The sequence below is a fragment of the Amphiura filiformis genome, chromosome 2 (genome assembly GCF_039555335.1).
Source record: "Amphiura filiformis chromosome 2, Afil_fr2py, whole genome shotgun sequence".
Classification (NCBI taxonomy): Eukaryota; Metazoa; Echinodermata; class Ophiuroidea; order Amphilepidida; family Amphiuridae; genus Amphiura; species Amphiura filiformis.
The window spans coordinates 78879127-78894020 of NC_092629.1; the positions used below are offsets into that span (position 1 = coordinate 78879127).

Genomic DNA, 14894 nt, shown 5'->3' on the forward strand with positions numbered 1-14894 from the left:
TGATATTGAACCTATTAAAATGTTTTACTATAACATGTACAATACTATGTTGAATCTAAAATGGCGATATTTGCAGGTAGTTTCATGTCTACATAATATGAGACTAGCTTGTTAAGATTGTATTGATATATTGATTCACTAAAATCAAAGTAGATTTCAATTCATTTCAATATTGGCGATGTTCGATCTGCAATACACATGATTAAGGTGGTGACAATGGATTAAACCAAAAGTGTAAAAAGCTGGTATAAACTAAAAACACGATCATGATTGTTTGAATGAAATCGAAAACTCGTTTAACGAAGTTTGTTTTCTTTCATGACAAGTTATTATAAGAATTCTAGCTATTGTATTAACTTATAATAGTGTGTATTGCTGTTTGATGACAATGAAATCATTTTTTAAAAGAAAAGTATCTGTAGGCCTTCAATATTTAATAATTTATTCTCATTAAAAAAAAAGGGCATGCGCCTACATTATATACGTTATATACGTTATTGTAGACTCATTTGAGTTGCTCGTGCAAAGAACTTCACGACATAAAAGGTTCTTTCACTGATAACATTTTATATATAACTGTTGTTGTTGTTTTTATTATTTATATTTGTTTTATAAGATTGTATGTGTGTAGACGTAAATGGCAGGTAAAGAAAAATGTATCGCTTGTAAAAAGAACATGCAAAAGAAACATCAAATTTTCTCATGTAAAATATGTAAAAACTATGTGCATAAGAAATGTATGAACCTCAGTCGAAAGGAAATTTCGTTACTTAAAATAGATGAATATGTATGTAATAAATGTTCCAAAATCAATGATGTGAATATAGATAATGATGAGGATTCTGATGGCGATAATGACCTTATGAATGAATCTGGAGAAACAATCCACGTATCGGATATTAATATAGACAAATATGATAAAATGATGTTTAATCCAATTAGATTTCAAAATAATAACAAAAATGACGAATTTATTGAAATGAACAAAATACCAGAATGCAATTATTTAACACCGGAAGAATTCAGCCAAAAATATATTGATACCAATAGTGAACTCTCCATACTGAATGTTAACATTAGAAGTATCAAGAAAAATTTTGAAAAATTGAAAGAAAACATTAAGACCTTAAATCACGAATTTAACATCATTGGCCTATCTGAAACCCACTTAAAAGAATCGCCATCCGAATGCTTCAACTTAAATGGTTATAATATGGAATATACAAACAGAACAGAAAGAGAAAAAGGGGGGTGTTTGTTTATATATTTCCACTTCAATCAAATATAAACTGAGATCTGATCTTTGTATTTCAAACTCTAATTTTGAATCTTGTTTTGTAGAAATAGAAAGAGAAAATACACGAAATATGTTAGTAGGTGCTATTTATCGTGCACATACGAAAATTGAGCATTTCATCAAAGATATTGGTCCTATTTTTGATCAAATAACTAAAGAAAATAAGGAATGCTATCTAATGGGGGATTTTAATATAGACTTGTTAAAGGATGACTGTCACAAACAAACTCATGAGTATCTTAATCTTGTTTATTCATATTCGCTCATGCCAACAATTTACAAACCAACTAGAATAACTGAACATAGTGCAACCATTATTGATAATATACTTACAAATAATCACAACGATGTAAACTCAGAAATAATAGTTACTGATGTCAGTGATCATCTATTAACTATAGTACTCAAAAATCGGGCAGTAAGAAAAACATCGCCTGATGAAAGAAATTATTTTTATAAGAGGAATCATAATACTTGTAATATAAATAATTTGAAGCAAAAACTTTCCAATGTGAATTGGCATGCTGAACTGGATAATGAAGATGTAAATGATAGTTACAATAAGTTTATACGTATTTTCAATAATGTATATAATGAATGTGTGCCTTTGACAAAACACAAGAGTAATAATAAAAAAGAACCAAAATTTCCTTGGATAAGTAGAGGTCTTCTCAAAAGTATAAAAACTAAGAATAAGATATATAAGAGGTATATACAAAAGCCATGTGATGAAACGCTTGAGTCATTCAAAACATATAGAAATAAGTTAAACACGTTAATACGAAAATCAAAAAGAGAGTATTATAAAAAGAAATTTGAATCTGTTAAACACAATCTACAAAAACATGGAAAACAATAAATAGTATTATTGGACGTAACAACAAAAGAAATATGCAAGCTAAATTCAAAAATGATGAAGGCGAAACGGTGTCAGATCCCCAGAAAATTTCAAATGAATTTAATAAATATTTTGTTAACATCAGACCTAAATTAGCTTCCAAGATTACAACAAATGGCAAGAAGTACTATGATTATTTAAAGAGCCCATTAAGCAGTAGCATGTACATGAAACCAATTGTTGATGAAGACGTTATAAAAATAATACATAAATTTAATCAAAACAAGAGTGCTGGTCACGATACTATTGGTAATTACGTGGTAAAAAGGATTGCAATGGAAATATCGATTCCATTAACTATTATATTCAACCTGTCTATTACTGCTGGTGTAGTACCAAATGAGTTAAAGATCGCAAAGGTAATTCCCATTTATAAGAAAGAAAATCCAGAAGTTTTCTCAAACTATCGTCCAGTTTCTGTTCTGCCATGCTTTTCAAAAATACTTGAAAGGCTTGTGTTCAACAGATGCATACATTACATTGATAAATATGAAATTCTAAATGATAAGCAATTTGGCTTTAGATCTAAACATTCTACCTATATGGCTATCTTGGAATTTATTGACAAAATTAGTAATGCTGTCGAAAACAATGAGACAACTGTTGGGATTTTCTTAGATTTGTCAAAAGCCTTTGACACTATCGACCATAGTATTTTATTACATAAACTGGAACATTATGGTTTTAGAGGAAACGTTTTAAAATGGTTTAAAGATTACTTACATAATAGAAAACAGTATGTGTATTACAATTCTTGTAAATCTGAACATAAAGATATAATATGTGGAGTACCTCAAGGCTCCATCCTAGGCCCATTATTGTTCATTTTGTATGTTAATGATATCATAAATACTTCCACCATTCTAAAATTTGTCTTGTTTGCCGATGATACTACTATAACTTATTCACATAAGGACATTGTGTCCAAATACGATCTTATCAACAATGAATTAAAAGAAGTAAATAATTGGTTTAAGGCTAATAAGCTATCAGTGAATGCAAGCAAGACTAATTATATGGTGCTTGGTACACATCACAAAACATCACACGTATTGTACAATGTTACTAAAAATATTATATTAGATAATGTAATCCTGGAAAGGTTGAATAAGACCAAATTTCTTGGAGTGACAATTGATGAGAATTTAACTTGGAAATTTCATATTACCAACATCTCAAAGAATATATCTAGAGGTGTTGGTGTAATAAACCAACTGAAACATTTTGTCCCCGAGCGAATAATGTATTCACTATATTGTACTTTAATACTTCCTTACATAAACTATGGTATCTTAGCATGGGGAAATACTTGTCAAAAATATTTGGAAAAGATTTTCAAACTTCAAAAAAAAAGCCCTTAGAATGATATCGAATAGTCACTTTTAAGTCACTCAGCCCCTATTTTCAAGAATTACAATTTGCTTAATGTTTATGATAGTTATGATCTCGAACTAAGCACTTTTATGTACAAGTATAATACCAATCAGTTACCAAAGGCCTTCAATAGTTATTTTGTTGAGCAGAGGAATCACCTCAGGTATCACACAAGAAACGCTGAAGATTACAAGATCTGTCTTAAAAAAACAGAGTTTGCTAACAAAACAATAAGAACCGCCGGGCCAAGAAAATGGCATTCGATTGACAGATGCGCCAAAACAGCTACATCAGTAAAACACTAAAAATCCCAAATTAAAACAAACCTAATAGAAATGTACACTTAAAACATTATAGATTGGATTTACTTATTTTTATTTTTCTCCTTTTAAAACAAAAAATCGATTAAAATTAACTGATCTCTTAGCATTTATACTATATTCACAAAATGTCAGCTTTCTTGTGCGATATACGTACGTGAGCAAATGTTATGAAATCCTAATTTATATTCTGCATGTTCTTTATTCATCATTTTTTTCCTGCTTAGTTCGTTGTACATGAATGTATGAAAGAGGGTGGGGGTGTTTGTATGTATGTAATTGTATTTTATTAGACAAATTAAGAAACTTAGGCTAAGGTTAAGGGGGTGCTTGTTCAGGCCTTTTTGGCCTTCTGAGCATCTCCTCATTCAAATGTGTTGTTTTGCTGTTATTGTATTGTTGTATTTTGAATGAAATAAAGATTGATTGATTGATTGATTGATTGATAGGCCAGATAGGCATGACGGGGTGAGTAGTGTAAACAGGATTTTACCGAGAAGGGAGTGGGGAGCAACTTTCAAGGGGACAAGAGTTGATGAAAATGGCAAAAAATGGGCCAAAATATGCCTTAACAATCTGAAAATCACAGTATGGTGGAATTGAGCTCTTGCAGATTCCCCTTATTTGCATAGTATCAACAACTGACATCTGCTTGACGTACAAGTGTATATGTGTTGTCTGCTTAACTTCAAGTTGAAAAAGCCTAGAAATTATACCACGGAAATGCAGTCAACTGGATATATCAAGGTTAGGAGCTGCTTGCTGTCAGATCTGACAGGCCATGAAAGGCATAGAGCATCACCAAATGACAATTCTAAATCACTTTTGCTCAAAAAAGTCAGATACAGCTTAATATTTTAGCAGACGAATGGTATTCATCTATGTCATATCACTTGACCCTGGGGATGTGACATATTATATTAGACTGATAGGCATATACTATAACAGACTTCCCCGGGCAGACTTCCCATCAGAAGAAAACTAGAATTTTGAAGTTGAGTTGGGCGGTTTTTGGTGCAAAAGCATCCCCACAATGCCTCAAGGGTCGATTTAGCCACTGGCCTGCTGGCCCTGGCTTGCAGTTTTCTGGTCGGGCCAGGAGATTTTCTATGACCCAGTCGGCCAGTTGGGATTTTGGCATAATTATGAATTTATGATATGTTACAATAGAAACACAATACTGCTTCTTATGCCTCCACCTTGATGTGTCTTAATAGTTAAAAAATATTTAAAAGAAAACATCAAAAAAATCATTTGAAACAATGAATTTTTGAAAATACAAATTAATTTGGAAAAAAATAAGGTCATGCTAATAATGAACATGAAAATCAGACAACAACAAAAGTAACCAGAATTTCTAACTTATGCATGGCCTAAACCTATCCTAGAACATCCTAAGCCAATCTGCCTACAGCATTCAAATAGACAGAGTTGCAGACTGAGGTACAAGCTATTAACAGAGTGATGGACATTGCCAAAACAGCGTATTATGACCTACGTCCACCGCCGTAAAATTATTTAAGGGGAATCTGGATTCCCTATACAGCCCTTTTTCATTTTTTAAAAAACTGATGAGGAAAAAACAAAATTAGCATTCATTTATGTAAAAAAAAAGTTAAGCAAGCATCTTTCAACAATCTCCTACAACACGCCCAATACAAAGGAAGCAGGCATTGTAGTATAGGAAGGAGGAGCGGACACTTGAATTTATGGGATCAAATTCACAAGGGTGTAAATTGAAACCAAATGTGAGCGATTTTCAAATTACCACATGGATACTTGCTATTTCCTAGGGTTATAATACAACATGATCCAAAAACTACAATTTTTCTTGAAAATCAGTAGGTTCTTTTAATAGGACATGTCATCAATGGACACAACAGTTGGTTGGTTAGATGTGTCATCTTTTCTATTCAACCTACTGCCCTGTTAGGTAGGTGCATACCGTAAAAACTCGATAGTTAGCATATGTGCTTACTCTCAAGCACTGTTAAAACATGTAAACATGAAGAGCACCATCCACAAAATGTAAAGGGTTTTGAGCAAATCATCGATACACATAGTTATATACGAACAAGTAAACCTGCAAATTTGTGTCTCAACCCCATTAGCTCAGTTGGTAATGCATCGTACTAGGTGACACCATTTGACATCTACACCCCTGTGAGGGAGATTAAGGTCATGTCTTCCACAGGGGGTGTATGGACATCAACTGGAATAGCCTATTGTTAATCCATAGTGATAAGATGAGATCAGGGTTAATCCCTACCTATAAGATCATATATCATCCATCTACCCCCATCACATCATCAAGATTGACTGACAAACGCAGTCAATCAATTCAACAATCAATCAATTCAACAAACTCAAGCTGTATTGGGTTTATACCATAGGCCAAGGCCATACTCAGCTCTATAGACTGGTGTTTCCTGAAGGCTGACATACTCCTTGATTTTGACAAGGGTTAGGTTCACAAAGGTTGGCTGAAGAATTACAAAAGACAGGACACATCAGATACTATCGAGTGTTCTCTGACTGTTTTGAAATGTTGCTGAAATTTGTTGGCAATTTTGTAAAAATATTACAAAAATTAAGCTTCTGAAAATAGCTCATTTTTTGAAGAAATTGTACACTTTTTAAGGAAGTTATTCTTTTCATGATTTTATCACAAAACTGGCTTGGTGGAATATCCCCTAGTAATAACAATGATGTGATTCAACTGGAAAATATGCGAAAGCAATGAACGTTGGTGCACTCACTGCATCAGGCGACGTATAGCGTGATACACAAATGCACTGTACCGCTGAAGGTGGTAAACAACATCCATGATACATTCATACACTCCTATATCAAAGAAGCCATGCAATGAAGAAAGCGGTTAGAAAAGTACCTTCAGGGCTTATGCATTGGACGCAATAACATCAGCATGTGTGCATTATTTTGTCTGATTTATCACCCAACAAGTAACACACATTCATTAACCTATAAATATGGGATAAGCAAAAGAAAAATTTTATTCTCTCATTTTTATCTTTCATCTTCTCTGAGACGAATATTCGTCTCAGATCTTCTCTACCTATTCCTATGCAGCTTCTAGTATTCAGTTCTCATTAGCACTGGTCTATTATTGCTACTAGTGTAAATATGGACAGTTACAGGCTCCTACAGCACAGACTAGTCCAAATACCGGCATCACTTCCTTTGACAAGAGTTACAGCTAGGATTTACTGATCACACTTTTATCAAGTTCACTGTCTAAGCCATATGGTCCATGTGATGAAAGCATACACATATGATACTGTGAAGTCAATGTGACACTCTACATGTCAAGATGTCAATGCAAATCAGCTATTAATGCTGGGCAGCTTGGACAGTTGGTGGGATGATAGGAAAGAACTAAAATGGGTAAGGACAGCTTTCTGAGTATGAGAGAGTATATGAGTCATGCAGTGACCAATACACCCTAAAACTGATCAAGATTCAGATTTGTGCATTCTGGGAACATGCTAATGTACATGCAACTTGGATTTCCAACTTATCAAGTAGTCAATGCAAATCAACTATTAATGCTGGGTAGCTAGGAAAGGTGCAACACACTTGGCATCAGATCGAGTGAGATGGCGTACTTTTGTGAAGACCACAGCAGCGCTACACAGCGCCACCTGACAGAAAGAGAGCTAGGGAAGTTGGTTTGATGATAGCGAAGATCTAAAATGAGTTTTTCATGCAGTGACCAATATATCTGCTGATCAAAATTGAGATTTTCGCATTCTGGGAACATGGCCAATGTTATGCAACTAGACATCCTACTTGTCAAGATATGTAACTGCAAATCAACTATTAACCCTACCCCTACACGTGGTTTTTTTGGCTATCGGAATGTAAAGAAGAAACAAAAAAGGAGAGAAAGTGAAGACAGAAGCCACTTGGTACCACCAAGATTCGAAACTTGGACCCCTCGCATGCCACGCAGAAGATCCCCGTCCTGTAGTCACAGAGGTTATGCTGCCCCAGGCAGCGATCTCCTGGGTATATATGACTTAGGCCGAGTGCGTCATCAAGTCACATGGAATGCATGCACACGCAGTGGTTTTAATAGTGAGCTTTAGTGAGACTTGGTTCTGTTAGGGTTAAGGAGGCCTAAATGTAGGAAAAACATGTACATTAATGTTTGGGCAGTTGGTTGGATTATAGGGAAGATCTAAAATTAGTGAAAAGGGGTATAATCCTTCTTGTCTTCCATGAGCAACCGCGTCACATCGGGTATAATCTTCCTTCCAGGAGCAACCACTGTGCATGATTGACGGGCTATTCCATTGCTCGTAATAGGGTAGTGTATTTTAGCGGGACAATGCTGGATGGTGCCTGCCGCGTATCAAGGTAGAACTTTCGCCAAGACTTGGCATGTGGTTGTTGGTGTAGGGGTGTGGGGGTGTGTGTGTTGGGGGGGGGCGTGTTGTCCGAGATGTTAGGAATTATTTAATAATAGTTATTAATATTGGAAGAACGTTTTAAACTTTAATTTAAGGCATCATATACGATTTTATACTATTTTAGATTTTCAATTAATAACAAAATAATAAAATAGCATTTAAAAATTATATTAATAGGCCTATTTATTATAGCACGCCATGGTAACAATAAAAAAAATGGCACACTTTCCGATAAAAATTTGGGAAACAAATTAATTTAAAAAAATAAAATAAAGCAATCATTTTCTTATACCAAATTTTCATGAAATTGAGGGCCATCAATAAACCAAAATGCACCCCGAATCTGTCGCACATCCCCGTAGTAGGCCTACCCTCCTTTCCACCCCGTTGCCCTAAACTAGACGTGTAATCATATAGCCGCCACGAGTATGTTTTTTTTTACCTGTAGGCAAGCTCACCCCTACAGTCGCAATAGTTCTAGCCCAGATAGCTTTTAACTCACGCCTACTAATAACGTACTTTCATCAAGTGATGGCGCTATAAGGTTTACCACGGAAGCTGTTTGGTTTACCGTGGAAGAAGATTATACCCTATATGAAATTAGTAAGGACAGCTTTCAAGTTAGCTATGCAGTGTCATACATGCTTCTAAATAGTAAACTGATCATACCAAAATTCAGATTTTTGCATTTTTGGAATATTGTTACTGATCAAATATTACCGCTGGATAGCCAAATTTTGGTTTACCTCAAGCTCGATAGTGACATCAATGCTTTTTTGCAGTTGTGCCGTAAGCGTGCTGGCAAACCACCCTAGTACAAATGGGCGTTAAGCACTGTGAGACTTATTCTTGCGATATAATAACACAACCAGTGATTATACGTAGCCTACGTCACTACCCAACTTGAAGTGAACCCAAATACACCCCCTATGGAAGACACAACCTTAATCTCCCACACAGTGGATGTTGATTTCAAAGAGTCACCCATTCAGGTTACCCCATTTGAAATTCACACTCCCCCTGTGAGAGATCAAGGTCTTCCATGGGGGTGTATGGCATAGGGGGTGTATGGATTTCAACTGGAATAGACCATGGGACAAAACAATCTCCAGTACTCAGTGGCATAGCCAGTACCATTTTGGCAAAGGGGGAGGCAAGGCAACTTTCATGAGGGAAAATTTTGATTAAAATGGTTGAAAATGGGCTAAAAAGTACCAAAAGGCCTAAAAATCTTAAATATTAGGTGCAAAGCATCCCACAGGCAGGAGGGGGCAAGACTTCTCCCAGCTCCCCCCCACTTCGCTACGCCACTGCTAGTATTGTACAATGTTTACAGGTTTTCAATTGTGCATATCATCAAGCAAAGTCAAGCATCTTAGCCAATTGAGCTTTAACTAGACTACAATTACTGAGGTGGAAGGGAAGGAAGGGTTATCAATCATACCCTTCGGACCCACCCTAAACAGACCCAGGGGAGTAGTCAGACAATGGGTGGGTATCAAGTCCCGCATCGTTAAATTAACTCTAATTACAATGACTTTTGATGCAAATACTTATATTCACGACAGATATAATTTACCCTCAAATTTGATGAGATCCATCCACCCATCCGCCTATCAATCCATCAGGATCCAGGCAGATTTTGGAGACATCAATGTCATTTAATAGTCCACATTTCGCTGTGTAATCTGCCCTATCCCCAAGGGGCCACTCCTGTGTTAATGTTTTCAGTAAACATTGCCATTAATGCTATGTCATTAACCTCCCTTAGCTAGGGGGTACTCTCTATCAACTGGGATAGGTATGTGTGACAGTTAAGACCATGGCTCAAATTTCGCACTTTGTCCATAGGCAAAATCCAGCCTGTAAATGCCTTGGGCAGGCTGTAAATAATGTTGGGCATGTTATAAAATACAGCAAAATGCTGGAGTGAAAAATAGCCCATGATGAGTGACACAAGTCAAGAACTTATATAGGCACCTTCGCACTATAAAAGACAACCTTGTGGGCCACAGGTGCTTAGAAACCGGGGTACAGCATCAGACACAAGGAATAATATCCTTTAATGTACTCTGCTCTAGCTTAAAGGATGTTACACCATTGTCAGATATGTCTTTGACTACTCCATCTGGTCTATTCCAAACATGAACTGCATGCAGTGTTGATGAAGGTCCTCCCAGAAGATATGGTTCTAGAAACTGGTAATATGACAGTGTGGCAAAGCATGGACTAACTACAGTGGGTAGCTGTTCTGACGTACTACAAATGGCTTTGGTAAACAGGACCAAGCTGAAACAGTGAATTGATTGTGTAAAAAGTGTAGCGCAAGCCCTGGTTAAGACCCTCAGTTAATGCTCTATGGCTGCTCTATATACAGGGTTGGGTGTTTTTTTTGGGACACCCTGTACACATAGATTCCCAGGTCAGCATGTATGCTTAGACAAACACTCCATTGTCTAGCAAACTCCAGCCACCAAAAAGGACACTATGGACCACTATGGCCGCATCTCAATGGCATAGTTCAATAACCTTAATAAAACAATTAAAGTGCAAAATTTGACCTCAAGTTGCAGAGTATGAGTTTTTGTACCCAAATTTTCAAAGGTCATTCATTGAATGTACAAATGTATGGGGTTAATGAATTGTGCTCTGATAGATGAGCATGTTGTGGATCCTAGTGAGAGGCAAGCTAAATGAAAATTTGTGCTACTCTATGGCTAAAATAATCGAATTCATAACATCACAACTGAAAAGGTACATAACAGTTTAGATTGCTAACTATTCGCCTAAGTTGCACGGTTCTGCCATGATGCAAGGAGAGCCTCGAATTGGCATGACATGAAAGGAAGAATTACATAAGTTTACGCAATGACTGGTTCAATTCCCATACATGCATGCTGCCAGATCGAGGCTCTCCTCGCACATGGCGGAACAATGCAATGGGTGAATATGACAATTTTGTCCCCTAAAACATTATATCATTCATTTGTCTGACCATAATAATATGAAAACTTTCAAACATAAGTACCTGCAAAATCCTAGTAGATTGTGAACCAGAGTTGTAACAAGTCAAGTCATTTTATGGCCGAGTGAAATTACTTTGAGCTATTTTTTGATCAAGTCACTATGTTATCTTCAGGGAAATTTGGAAAACTGAGCTGAGCTATTTCATGTGTAAAATTGAATTGCAAACAATTGCCCTGACTCCTTGCAAGTCTAAGATCCTGACCGAGAGGATTAATTTTGATTGCAAAAGGAAGTACTTAATCAAGGAGGATTCCCTGATGGGCAGCCTCATCTTCACATACTATGACCCATAATGATCTCAACCCCAAAGGCATAATTCACTGAACCCCACTAAACAAGCAGAGATCACATTTAACCTCAAGTTGTGGAACATGAGTTTTTGTACCCAGCACATCCAAAGGTCATTCTTTAAGTGTAGAAGCATAATGGGTTAAGGAACTGCGTCCTAGAGATTGAGATTCCTGATGTCATCAAACAAAACTGTTCCTTATCAAGACAGAGATTTGGATATTAGTGAAACCCCACCAGAGATGCAACTATCAACAACCCAACTGAAAATAGTAGCTAATAGCCATGATCACACCCACACTCACCCCCCCTACTTGTGTGTCTGTGAGACTTGTGTCTTTTTGACCCGACGGACACGTGATGGACGCCTGACGGACCTCTTGTGTGTCTTTTTTTCCATCTTGTGTCTTTTTTGTTGTTCAGACTAGAAAAAATACACACACAGTTTTTGTACTCAAAAAAAGACACACAAGCATAGCCTTGTGAGAACACAGGTACCTACCTCGGTGTTAGTGTAATTGAGAGGTAGTGCAAGGTCATCCATTACCACAGATACTTTTTCACACAGTCTCTATGCCCTTCCCACTGAGCCTAACACTAATTATACCATGTTAAAATAGCATTGCTAGAATTAACACTGGTCGAATGATCGCTTAGTGGTAGCTCACTACCACAAAGATTTCTCTGTGGTAAATTCGTAGTGTTAAGCTTTGTGTTTGTTAACAAAATACTTGTTCAGACGGGCTCTACCTCTAATCAAAGCTACCTCAGAGGTAGCTTAGTGTTAGGTTAACACAAACTTAACTCTAAGCCTGTCTGAACAAGCCTATTATGATATTCCATTTGAAACCAACACTCCCCCTGTGGCAGATTAAGTTTTCCAATGAGGGAGTATGGTTTTCAAACAGAATAGACAATTGGGCAACATTCATTTGAAATACTCACTCCAGATGTGGAACACATAGATAAAGCCATGTACAGGTGGAGTATGAGTTTCAAAATAATTAATCCTGGCCAATTCCAATTGAAAAACATACTCCCTCTTTGGTGTGGCCGATTTCAAATGAAAAAGCTAAATCAGCATTTTTGGTTCTTGAATTGAGGACAAAACATTATGTAAGGAATCTGGTTCTCTTATGAAATCTCATTATAAACGTAATTTAAAATTTACATAGGTACATGCATATGATTAAAATTTAAGCTTATTGGCAACATTGAATCCAATTTCAAAGATCATTTTTTTTTAATTTTAAAGGTTAATTTTGAAATTTTGTGAATGTTATTATCATTGGTAAGGTGTATTTCAGTGTAATATCAAGGTCATTATTATTGCAAAGTACCACAATGTCTTTTTCAAATACAGTTCTTGTTTAATCCATTCCCCTATCTCTCTAACCACAAAAAAGTCTATCCATTCTCTGACTAATTTGATTAACTATCAAAACAAAAGGAAATTGAGAGGACTCTGCAAAATATTTAGACGGTGTGAGCTGTAATGAGGTGTTACGAAGCTGTGACCCTGACCCAAGAGAGATATTTGCGTTAGGAAATAAAACAAATTTAGAGGATATCTTGTCTTTGCAGCAATCACCTCTTCTTAATGAAGATAGAGATTTGGGCGTTTGTGCAACCCTATATATTCTGTCTTTTACAATATTTTCATGGTTTCTAATCCAACCTACAAGATCACCTATCACAACTAATAGGAAACAGAAATATTTTGGAGGTGTGATTTTTGATTTGATAACCCCAGATATCCTCTAAGTTTCAGTGTCACAAAGGTTTGCATACTCAGAGCTTGGCGAACATTTATGGCATAATGTGTTACATACAGAACACAACTAACAACACAGTTTGAATTAAAGTTTGTCAGGTACACTAATTTACTTATGAATGCGGCACTATATACAGCCATTACGTAAGAAGATCTTTACTTTGAAATACTCAAACTCAGCAGAAATTAAACCAATCACACTACGAAATCTTGTTACGAAGTAGCCAATCGCACATATGCCTTGACACAATGCTATGTACGCTTGTGTCCGAGAATTAAGGAACATTTACAGAACCGAGAGGTTTTCCATCACAATTTCTCATGCATCAGTCATCCCTGTTGCATTTATACATCTAACTGGATACTGTTGCCCTGACAGTGACAGTTTTTTCCAAATGTTCAGCTTGATGCTCTAAAAACATGAATGTAAATAAAGACCATGCTAAAGCAATTGAGTCAAATGGGCTATTCCATCTAAAACCCCCCCCCCCCCCCCCCCGTGGAAGATTTTGGAAATATCTTCCACAAGGAGAGTATGAATTTCTAATGGAATGAGCACATTAGATTGTTCCATTTGAATTTTATACACCCTTTGAGAAAGATTCCACCTGAATCTTCAACAGAGGGAGGATAAGTTTCAGATGGAGCTGCCTAATGTGTTCATACTCCCCCGGTGGAAGACATTTTCCAAACTCTTCCACAGGGGGAGTGTGGATTTTAGATGGAATAACCCAATTCAGCTACATATCTCACCTTAGAGGGTATGACATCTGTCTCTCCGGCCTACTCGTCTTTCTCGCTCTATTATTCTCGTCCGTACCCTTGCCAATCTTTGGTGATCGCTTCCCATCTTTCTCGCTATCTACTTCCAACGTTCTCGGCCTTATCACGTCAGAACCCGTTGCTGAGGTAGTGGAGTCGGTGGAACTCTCGTAGCTGCTGTCGTCGGTTGGGCAAGGTGAGGGCGCTCTAGTGCGGCTTGGATCGTGCTCTATTGTGAGTTGAAGTTCTTGTGTACTTTGGCTAATTAATCTATCAAGCTATGGTTGGAAATGTACAAATTAAAACAGATAATTGGAAGTTAGTACATAATGCTCATACAAAGTTGTTATTTGTACTTAGAGCTATTACAAATAGATTCCCACAATGCACTACTTCCATTTCAATGTTCTGTACTGATTTGTAATTCCGTTCAATATGGGTCTATATAGTGATGAAAGGTACCTCAATGAACAGAGCACATCCAGATTTTGCAAATTACCTTTATAAATTCATGATATCAACCAATGTTAAAAACAAAATTTAATGGAGCATGTACAAAGAGCTAGGAGTGTCATTTTTATTAAAAGGCGGTTCTCGAACCACGAGTCTCGCCTGCTTTTGTGACCGCCTGCTTTTGCGATAACTGTTGGTAGAGAGGTAAATGAATTTGGCGGTTATCGGCTGGGCACGATTATCTGGCCGATGGTAACTGTACCCACCA

General features: G+C 36.5%; 1 protein-coding gene across 1 annotated transcript in view; it reads right to left on the minus strand.

Moving 5' to 3' along the window:
- LOC140146659 (LIM domain kinase 1-like) overlaps positions 1 to 14894 on the minus strand; it is a 91240-nt gene that overhangs the window by 25556 nt on the left and 50790 nt on the right. The window contains 1 exon segment of the mRNA XM_072168529.1: positions 14165 to 14451. Coding sequence (XP_072024630.1) covers positions 14165 to 14451 — 287 coding nt within the window.